This window comes from Microtus ochrogaster, chromosome 10, assembly GCF_000317375.1.
Source record: "Microtus ochrogaster isolate Prairie Vole_2 chromosome 10, MicOch1.0, whole genome shotgun sequence".
NCBI classification, from domain to species: Eukaryota; Metazoa; Chordata; class Mammalia; order Rodentia; family Cricetidae; genus Microtus; species Microtus ochrogaster.
Genome location: NC_022016.1, coordinates 70,654,112 through 70,665,355, shown reverse-complemented (window position 1 = coordinate 70,665,355; position 11,244 = coordinate 70,654,112). Strand labels below are relative to the sequence as shown.

Sequence of the window (11,244 nt, the reverse complement as noted above, 5' to 3'; positions counted from 1 at the left end):
AGAAACCACAGGTGATGAGGATTGCTCGCCATCCTGGTTTTTTTGGGGGAGGGGCTTTTGTGATCAGATGATCTATTACTAACAAACCCCAATATCCACCAGCGAAGTCAAAGGATGTCCTGTCTCTCTGAGTTTTACCTGAGACTCTGGGGGAGTTACTATAATTGGCTGTCTGAGCCGTAAATCCCAGGCCTCCTCCATCTTCCTCAGAACCAGGTTCCAGGGCAGCTAGGACTTCCAGCTTCTAGCATCTCTTTCTCCCTGGAACACTCAAGTTTCCAGTGACCTAGCTCCACCGCAGACGCTCATTTCCCTTTCATGGCCTTGCTTCCATACACTCTAGGCAATGTCTGCCAGCCAAGAGAATTTCGTGTTAATACTCCAGTGCTTTGTAAATTCTTCCATCAAGCCCTCTGTGAAATGCAGGTTATAGTCACCGTTGTGACGATTTTGTGTGGTCCGAGGGTCCATATCAGCGCATCTCCAGTGTGCATGACAGCTCTATTCTGAAAATGCATATGATTCTCGTCAGCCCTAAACCCACTAAGCCAGGTTTAGACGCTTTTGCTTTGGTACCTCTCTTCTTAAGGCCTCCTGGGATATATCTCTAGTATCTCCCTATGTCAGAAAACAGACAGAGAAGCAGACAGACCCCATCAACAGGCTGAGGATGCTTTACTGGATCAGAGAGGGGGCCCAGCCTTTCTCTGGGATGAAGGTTAAGTGCCTTTAGAGGGCCTGGGAAGCAAATATATGTGCATACACACATGCTTGGGTAGATACTCGGAAGTTACAGCTGGTGTTTGAGGTTTGACTAAATATTTGAGTCGCTTTCAGTACCTGGGCATATTGTGAAGCCGACAGCCAGGCTGGGGCTGAACCATTCTTTACGAGGGCTATCATCCCATATAGCCTAATTCCTTTCTCATGGCCTGAGGCTAGCAGATCCCAAGGAACTGTCATGAGGAATGGGGGCTATGTCACCCATTCTAACAGTCTAAGTTCTGAAATACCCAGACAGAACAGGATAGAAAAGAACCTTCAGTGGCAAAACAAACCGTAACCTAGGAAAAATAGAAACACAACAGAAAGCACTTTTAAGGCAGAAGCCAGACAAGCCTTATGATGGACGTCAAAGCGGAAGGTACCACAGTTTAGTTTGCTACATAAAGGTGACAGAAAGTGTAGTAGGAGGTCACTTGTTCATTTCCTGGCCGCCCAGACTCCCAAAATAATCACACAGAAACCATATCACTTGCAATACTATTTGATCAATAGCTTAAGCATATTTCTGGCTAACTCATACCTTAAATTAACCCATCTTCATTAATCTGTGTATCGCCATGAGGCTGTAGTTTACTACCAGGTAAAGTTCCAATGTCTGTCTCAGGTGGGGCAACATGGCTTCTCTCTGACTCTGCCTTCTTTCTCCCAGCATTCAGTTTAGTTTTCCCTGCCTAGCTCTACTCTACCCTATCACAGGCTCAAGACAGCTTTTTTATTAGCCAATAGTATTCACAGAGTACAGAGGTGAATCCCACATCAAGAAAGCACCAGAGCCAGGAAATGGGAAATCCCTGAGTAGAATCACTTGTTGAATGTTTGGAAGAGTTTCCACCTCAGAACTCCAGGACCTCTGGTCTTAGGCAGGCTTTGGGTTCTCTAAGGCAACTGAATGACTTCCTGAGGGTCCTAAAGGTATATCTCTGTGAGCCGAGTGTAACAAGAACACTGGAGGTTAAAGGTGTCTGTCAATACAGAAGCCAACAAACAGGGGCAGGAATTTAACTCTTAAAGTGCTCTTTACTTAGTTGGTGATATGGTAAACTGGAAAATTTGCCTTCCCCAGGGAAGCACAACAAAGATAACCAATTATGCCAAAGTTTGGGTCTGGAACTGGAGAGATGGATCAGGAATTAAAAATACTTGATGCTCTTGCAGAAGACCAAGGCTTGGTTCCCCAAACCCATATGGCAGTTCACAGCCATCTGTCTCCATCAGTTACAGGAGAACCAATGCCATCTTTGGCCTCTACTGGCCCCAGGCTCATTCATAGTACACATACATTGTAAAAGTCATACAAGTTAAAGGTAAATAAATGTTAAACTTTAGGTCTCTCTTTCCGGTGAGTGGGGGGTCAGCCTTGATGTGTCTCTCCCTATCACCTTTTGCACTTCCCCTTCTCTCTCTCTCTCTCTCTCTCTCTCTCTCTCTCTCTCTCTCATTCACTCGCACATGCATGCACATGCGCATGCACATACACAAACACACACACACACAAACACACACACTTCAAACGTACCATAGAAACACTATTATACTCTTTCTAACTTTGATGCATAAGAGTCTGAATGTCAGATACCTCTCTGCCATCTCAGACCTCACACAGGCATCTTGAATCCAATGAGCAGGGCAAGACTTAGGATTCCCTGTCCCCACCACACGTGCTAAGCATCCTTTCCCTCCTCCTCCTCCAGCATTCTCAACACAGAACACTAGACAGAGAAACAATGCAAATGTGAAGCTTCAGAATCACCCCTGATTTCCTTTTCTCCCCACTCCCAAAGCCCAGCGAGACCTCTCCATGCTAATTCATCTTGAGTTCAGGATTTTCACCATTTCTGCTGCCATCCTGATCCAGTCACCGTTTGCATATTCAAGTACTAGCTTGTTTCCTGGTGTGAGTTCTTTCATCCTCTCCATCTTCCCAGTCACGTGTAACAAAGATGCCAACAGCACTGAACTCTTGTATTATAGCTACCCTTTCTGCGTCTAGGTGCCCTAGTTTGCTGTGATAAAATACCATGATGGAAAGAAACTGGGGGGAGTGTGCTGGCTTAAATGAGAACATCCCCCACAGCTCACGCATTTGAACTCTTGACTACCACTTGGTGGCGTTGTTTGGGGGGACGTTTAAGAGGTGCAGTCTTGCTGGAGGAAGTATGCCAGTATGCGGGCTTTGAGAGTTTAAAGATTCATGCTATCTCCAGTTTGCTGTCACTGCTTCATGCTTGGCGTTCAAGATGTGAAATCAGCTTCCTGATCTTGTCACCACGTCTACTGTTTCTTGTCATACCTTTGCTCAGCACTGAGTACTCGTATCCCTCTGGAATCATAGGCCCAAATAAACGTTTCCTTCTATGAGTTGCCTTGGTCTTGGTGCTTTATCCCAGCAAGAGAAAAGTGATGAATGCAGGGAGGAACGTGTCCATTTAGCATGGCTTTTCAGCTGACAGTCCATCATTGAGAGTAGCCAGGGCAGGAACTCAAGCAGGAACCTGAGGCAGGAACTAAGGCAGAGGTCATGGAAGAATGCTGCTTACTGGCTTGTGCCTCGTACTCACAAAATTGTCAAAGAACAAAACTTCTTGGTTAAAAACAAACAAAACAACAACAAAACTTGTATTTTTTTATCAGAAAAAAAAAATACTTCATCCTAATATCTTAGTTACCTTCTAAAAGAGAGCTATTGCTCACTGCCTGACTTTCCATTATGACCACAGAGGTTTCTAAACCATTTGCTTTTGTGCAGTCTCGGTGGTCTTTGAAAAGGTGTTAGCATCCCTTTCTAAAGCCTCTTCACTGGCTTCTCACCTCCCTTACTTGGAAATGTGCTCTCCCTCCAGAGACACTGAATGTTCTGAACTTCGCCAACGGCATGGACTTCATTCACTGTCTCTTAAGCAGCTGCCTCTTCACCAGCCTCCTTTCAGCACAACTGGATTTCCCCTCTGTCCAAACACATTCTCTTTTCAATCACTTGGAGTCTTCTGTTATCCGTTAAGATGTATGCATTGCTATTGAGTGATCCCAATTCAGGGCCTAGCACCTACTCTACTAGCCTACTCTATATCAGCTGAATAAATAACCAGACTCCATATTGTTTGATTTATCTATTATATTATTTAGTCCTCAAAGCATACATGTATGATAATTGCTAATATTTGGAGCTAACAGATGAGACAGAAAGGTCAAAGAGGTTAACTTCTCAAGATAATATAACTTACATAAATGCATTTGGTTTGAGTTGCAGCATTATTTAAAACCAAAGCTCAGATATTCGTCCCATATACTATGCTTATATTAAGAAAATCTATTATGTAATAATATAAACAAATAGCATCCATAATTAGAGAAAAGGAAATACTGGTGGAAGAGAATACGTTTCTTTTCCAATGATTTATTAAAGATTATTTTACAACATAAGTGTTATTTTGAATAATATGCATGCTTCTGTTTTATTTAGAAAGTTCTTTTCCAAGAAAATAAAATGGTGTTGCATAACAAATAAATATTTGAAAATTATATTCTATCATTTAAAACCTTACTTTTAAAGGAAATAATTTCAGAGGTTGGCAAAGGTGCTTGCTGCCAAGCCTGACGACCTGAGTTGAATCCCTGGGATCCACCTCGTGGAAAAGGACAACAGATTCCCACAGGTGGTCCTCTGATGTCCGCACATGCTCTGTCATGCATGCACCCGTGCACATACATATCTACAGAAATCAATAAATAAATGAGATGAAGAATTTGACTCATTTTAAAATGGATTTCTTTCTACAAATACAAAAATATTGCATATGTAAGCATATAAGATTATTAAAGATTATTATATAGATTATGTCTAAAAAATGTACTAGTAGGACAGGCAGTGGAAGATGAACGATGTGTGATGGAGTGGTGGGTAAGATGGAAATACAGAGGGTATGTGCTCTGTGGAGAGAGGCAGAACTAGAGACGCGACAACAATGAGGAAGGACCAGGCTGATGTGGGTGACCTGTGGTTACCACCTGAGACCATGGGGATGTCCAAGTCCGTGCTGCTGCCCAGGGCCATGTCTGGGTCCAGGGTCTTACTGAAGCCAGGGTCTGTGTTGATGCCCATGGCCCATGTTGCCGCCGAAAACCAACAGATATTCCTGGTTTTTGCTGCTGCCTGAAGCCATGTAGATGTCCTTGGCTCAGGCTGCCTCCAAGGGCCTTGTCAGGGGCCAGGTTCATGGTCTGTGCTGTCACCAGAAGCCATGTGGAAGCTCATTATCCATGCTCCCCCTGTCTATAAATAGCAGGGAAGCCACTTTTGCAGTGATATCAATGACTGAAGACACACAGTTGAGAAAGAGGGACCTGGAAGGATTCTGTGACAACCCCTACCTCCCCAACTCTCCCACTGCCCCCACCACTGAAAGTAGCAGCCTAAACAGGAAGCCTTCAAAGAACTCTTAAAAAGTGTAATAAGGAAGCTGAGGTTAGCTCCCCACAACTGAAGGCTTCTGGTAGGGGTGCAGGAGAGTAATGAGTCAGTTCTATTTAAGGGACAGGCCACTTGAGACTTTGACCCTGCTCCAGTGAGTCCTTAGATAACACAAATAGGACTTGGATCTTTTCTCTATTTTTGTAATTTTTATTCTTTTTCATTTGGGGGGGCGGGAGATCTCAGGGTGGGGATGGGACTTGGAATGACTGGGAACTGAATGTTCCTAGTGCATGGTGAAATTCCCAAAGAATCAATAAAAATCTTATGTTAAAATATTTACTAGTAGTGGAGAAATTAGAAGTGATTTTTTAAATCATTTTTTTGTGTGTTTGGATTTCCTTAGGACCAAAAGAAGAAAATCTAAAGCTGAGTCCCAGATTTCTTCATTTTCTTAAGGATAAAACAGAGGTGGGTGTGATTTGTGTCTTTGTGACTCTTTAATAGTTAAGCTAGTTCAAATAACCTTGTTTTTATGTGTCACAATCCAAGTGAAGTTTAGAATCCAAAGGTATGAGTGTAAAGCAGTTTCATCTGATATGATGTAGTCTTGTGTATGAAGACAACACAAAATTATGCATATGCTAAAGCTATGCACATTTAATTTAAATATTTACTTAAAAGCATAAATACATAAACCTGTTGATCTTTTCATGTGTAGCTCAGGCAATTTTTTGAGCTATGGTTAGAGGATACAATTACAGTAACTGCCAAGAACTGGTTTCCAATCAACCAGTCATTGAGGGGGCTTCTCCTGCATTCTTCAAGCTTGCCCTCTTCTGACACTGAGCATGCCCCTGGCCACTATCTGGCAGGTCACACCTAGGGAACTAGAGAGATGAGTTGATCCAGAGAATCAGCGAGGGTAAACTAGAGTCTTTTAAGTCTGTATTGATTTGCTATTAGCTCACCTGGAGAAAGAAACATGAAGCTATGCATGCTTAGTCATGATCATTACTACGTATTATATTTTAGCCTTTGGGGGGCAGCACTGGTATTATGTTAAGCTTAGAGCTTCATGTGTTCTATGCAAATCTTCAACCACTGGGCTGTGCCTCCAGCCATCTACCTATTGTTTTTGTTTCACATTCCTAAATTTTAAAATTAAAAGAAGCATTAGTATCTATGCCCTAGGTTATAGGTTTATTCTTATGTATATGCTTAAATCCCCACTTAGTAAAAATCTCCCAGAAATTGTATAAATCACAATTTGCTCATCATCATAATTTACTAGCCATCTTATTTAAAATATACAAAATTTTAAGTGAAAATTTGCCAGGACCTTCTCTTACCGGTATTACTCTGCATAGACTTGAGGATGTACCTAATGTTTCAGTTTCTTTGCCTATTGCTATCGTAAAACACCGTGACTAAACCAACTTAAGGCAAAGGGATTTACTCTGGCTTACGTTCCAGAGAAACTTGGTGTCTCCCAGTAAGAGACACAGGACAAGGAAGGCATGGCAGCAGTACAGGAGACTGACCGCTCTCATTGAGTCTACTGTCAAGACATAGAGCATTACCATGAAGCCTCCACTTCCTCCAGTGAAGCTCAAACTCCTGAAGATCCCACAGACCCCCAAACAGCACCAGCAGCCAGGCTGAAGGCTGAGCCCCTAAAGCTTCAAACCACAGCAGCTTGGTGTGGCAATTTTACTTCAAACAATTGTATTTTGGGCTCAGTGGACCATGACTTAACCTCAAACATATAAGTATGGGTCCCCGTGGAGTCCAGAAGAGGCTGGGAGGCCCTCCAGAGATGTGTGGGTGGGCAGTTGTGACCCACCAAATCCGAGTGCTGGGAACTGAGGTCCCCTGCAAGAGCAGCAAGCACTCTTAGCCACTGAGTCCTCTCTCCAGCCCTTGAGGTGCTTTAAAGTGACTCAGTGTGTGCTAAGATGATAATTCCTTGGGGTTTTTTGTTTAGATAAATAATTGCAATGTTGAGTAAAATTACATTAATTCTGATTACTATAGTTTCACCATTATTTACTTTGAAGAGAATGTTTTATTTTACCCTAGAATTTTTTTCATTGAGAGGTATTCTAGAATTTCCACATATCTAAATTTTTTTCCAGATACATAACATTTAATATCTAATTTAATTCTATTTTTAATCAGAGAACATATTCCATGGCATTTTAAGCCTGGACTTCTATTAAAACTTGTTGAGGTTGTATATTTAAGAGTGCTTAAATGTTTATAAAATACAGCCTCATATAAGTACTAACTATCTGGGGCCTGTCACTTGAACATTGTACTTTCAATGTCAGACCATGTGTTAAGCCTGTAAACATGCTCCTGACTTGACTTCCCTCAGAGACAGACGCACCGCACTGTGCTGTGGAACTGTAGGGTGGAATAAACCCTTTCCTCCCCAGTATGCTTTTGGTCAGGATATTTCGTCAGAGAAAAAAAAACCCAACTGAGACAGCATTGCTTTAATTTGCCTAAGCGTTGCTTTTAATTAGAATGATTAGTTTACTAAAATTTAATGTAATTATTATAATATTATTATAATGGGTAGTGGTTCAGTCTATTGTTTTATTTTTTTTGTTGTTGATCTCCTGGTTAGTTGTTCCATTTTTTGTGTGTCTGTTGAGGTTTATTTTGTTACCTAGTGTGTGGTCAATTTTTGAGAAGGTTCCCTGAGGTGCTGAGAAGAAGGTTTATTCTTTTATGTTCTATAGATGTCTGTTAAGTCCATTTGAGTGATAACATCTGTTAGTTTTCTTATTTTTCTGTTAAGTTTTTGTCTGACAGACCTGTCCAGTGGTGAAAGTGGAGTATTGAAGTCTCCCATTATTAGTGTGTGGGGTTTAATGTGTGACTTAAACTTTAGATATGTTTCTTTTACATATGTAAATACATTGTATTTGGAGCATAGAAGTACAGTATTGAGATTTCCTCTTGATGGATTTTTCCTATGACTAATATGAAATGTCCTTCTTTATCTCTTTTGATTGATTTTAGTTTGAAGTCTATTTTATTAGAGATATTAGGATAGCTACATCAGCTTGTTTCTTAGATCCATTTGATTAGAAAATTTTTTTCCCAACCCTTTACTCTGAGGAGATGTCTGTCTTTGAGGTTGAGGTGTGTTTCTTGTATGCAATAGAAGGATGGATTCTGTTTTTGAATCTAATCTGTGGCTCTTTATAGATGAGTTGAGTCCTTTTATATTAAGGGATATTAATGATCAGTGATTGCTATTTTCTGGGGGTTTGGTTTGGTTTTTCGAGACAGGGTTTTCTCTGTAGCTTTGGAGCCTGTCCTGGAACTAGCTCTTGTAGCCCAGGCTGGTCTTGAACTCACAGAGATCTCCCTGCCTCTGCCTCTGCTTCTGCCTCTGCCTCCCGAGTGCTGGGATTAAAGGCGTGCACCACCACCGCCCAGCTATTTCCTGTTATTTTAGTTTTCATTGTTGGTGATGTTATTTTGTGTGTTTTTTTCCTTCTTTGGGTTTTGCTGCCGTGAGATCATCAATTGTCTGTGTTTTTGTTTACTTGACAGAAAACTCTGACTTACATATGGATGATATTTTCCCTTTCCCCATGTTAATGTGCCAGAGTCCTTTGGCTCCCAGTTTCTGATTCCCATGTTCTCTCCTGACTGGTCGCAGGGTTTGAGTTGTTGGTCCCATATCTTATTTCTAGTGCGCTTTCAAGATCTTCTCTTGCTGTCTGCATCTAGCAGTTTGACTACCCACGGTTCTTTCCACTTTGACTCCTCATAGCATTGTCTAATGTTCTACAATTCCCTAATTATGTGTTTTATCAACTTAAAGTGTAAACAGAGACTGCTTATTCATTTCCTGACTGCTTAAACCCAAACAATCACAAAGAAACTATATTAATTACAATACTGTTCAGCCAAAGACTAGGGTTTATTTCTAGCTAGTTCTTACATCTTGAATTAAGCCATTTCTATTCAGCTATGTATCTTCATGAGGTTGTGGTTTACCAGGTAAAGTTCTGTTCTGGTGTCGTTCTCCTTCTGCAGCTACATGGCGTCTCTCTGACTCTGCCTACTCCCTGGCTTTACTCTGCAAAGCCATTGGCCAAAACAGCTTCCTTATTAACCAATGGTAATAAAACATATTCACAGAACACAGAGGAGAATTTCACATCATCTCCAGTTTTCTGTCTAAAGAAAAGGAAAGGTTTTAACTTTAACGTAATAAAATTACATATACAAAAGAGTAATCAAATAAGAATTACAGTTACAATATTTATATCTAATTTATAACTGTCTTCAATTCTTCAAAGGCCCCAGAAGAATATACTATTACCTAAGTAAACAGGAAGTTCATTTTAAGCAAATTCCGAAGTTCTAGAATTGACAGAGACATCTTGTTGCTTGGACAGTCACTCAAAGCATCCACGTTCAGCCTACAGGCCCATGGTATCAGACTTTTCCATTAGGCAGGCAATTTGAAGATCCATTCTGCCTTATAATATCAGAGGTCATCAGTTGCTTTCTTCTGTGTCCTGCAGAATATCTGGCAGTTTTTTCTGTGAAGCAGGAATCCTGGAGGATTGTCTCACTTTCTTTAGACAAGTTCAGTAGTTATTTTTCTGTGGGTTCTACATGTCCAGTTAAAAACAACATTCCATCAAGCAGTTCAGGCAAGAGCAGCTTCTTGCTTAAATGGCTAACAAACTCCGTGAGGAGCCTTTTCAATGCCCATCTTCCCCTTGAAGTAAATTGGTGCTGCCAGGAGATGTGTCTCATTGTCATGAAAAGTCTAAGTTCTTAAAACATTTTAAATGCCATATTCTGCAAGTCTTTAAAATATTCAAAATATCTATCTAACTGAAATATATCTCTGTATATCTAGAAAACCTAACATGACCTCAGTTTGACTATTATAGATGACTATCTATTAATCTGTATTGCTTAATTACACATTACATTTTTAAATGAGCTGCACAAGCATAATATCTTAAACAAGAGCAACTGTGTAAAAAAATATATACACAGTATAACAAAATCAACCTTAAATATGTATCAATAGATCAAGATCCATACCAATGCAAATTATTCATCTCAATATGATATCCCCCTCCCCTTTCTAGAAAGACATTGACTGTGACCATTTAACCATTTATGGTCAACCCCCTTTAAACGAAAACAAACATTTATAAACAGTCATTTTGGGAATTCAGGCATTGTTCTCTCTAAACTGCCTCCTGCTGTTTGTTGGGTGAAGTATTTTTAGGATTCATGGAGACCTTTCAGGGGGCCTTTTAAAACCACATTAGCCTGGAAGGAATCCATAGGTTCTTATCTTCTGTGGAAACAAAAACAGAACCTCTTTTTTAAAGAACATGCCCTTATATCCAAATTTTGAAGTCAGGATACATTTATGTTGGTTTAGTTTAGCATACCCAGAATCAAATTATTTCTCTCTGCAGTCAAAAAAAACTCAAAGAAAACACAATAATTGGAGCTGGAGAAATGGCTTAGTGGTTAAGAGCACTGGCTGCTCTTCTAGAAGATCAGGGTTCAATTCCCAGCACCCACATGGCAGTTCACAGCTGTCTGTAACTCCAGTTCCAGGTGATCTGACACCTTCACACCAATGCACATAAAATAAAGTTAAATAAAATATTTTAAAAACACAATAATATACATAATACAGAATCTCTATGTATATTCCATTTTTACATGGTTTATTTTTTTACTCCATTAATCTGATTGTCTGTACTCTTTTATATTACTTTTACTGTGTCTTTAAAGACTTTGTTTCATTTTTTAAATCTATTTCTTTTATAACTGTCTATACTCTTTTTCTTGCTCCCCCAAGCCTATGTATATTTATCCAACACTGTGATTGTAGGTGGAGACTGCTTGTTTGTTTTCCAGCCACCCAGACCTGAAATAATCACACTGAAACTGTATTATTACAATACTATTTGGTCAATAGCTTAAGCATACTTGTAGCTAGCTCTTATATCTTAAATTAGCGATTTCTATTAACCATGTCT

The 11,244-nt window shown here is 40.2% G+C and overlaps 1 protein-coding gene across 1 annotated transcript in view; it reads left to right on the top strand.

The window, feature by feature from the left end:
- The window catches only part of C10H1orf141 (chromosome 10 C1orf141 homolog), a 44,981-nt gene that overhangs the window by 17,764 nt on the left and 15,973 nt on the right, over positions 1-11,244 (top strand). The window contains exon 5 of the mRNA XM_013348491.2: positions 5,601-5,665. Within this exon, the coding sequence (XP_013203945.1) occupies positions 5,601-5,665 (65 nt within the window). The remainder of the gene's footprint in view (positions 1-5,600; positions 5,666-11,244) is intronic.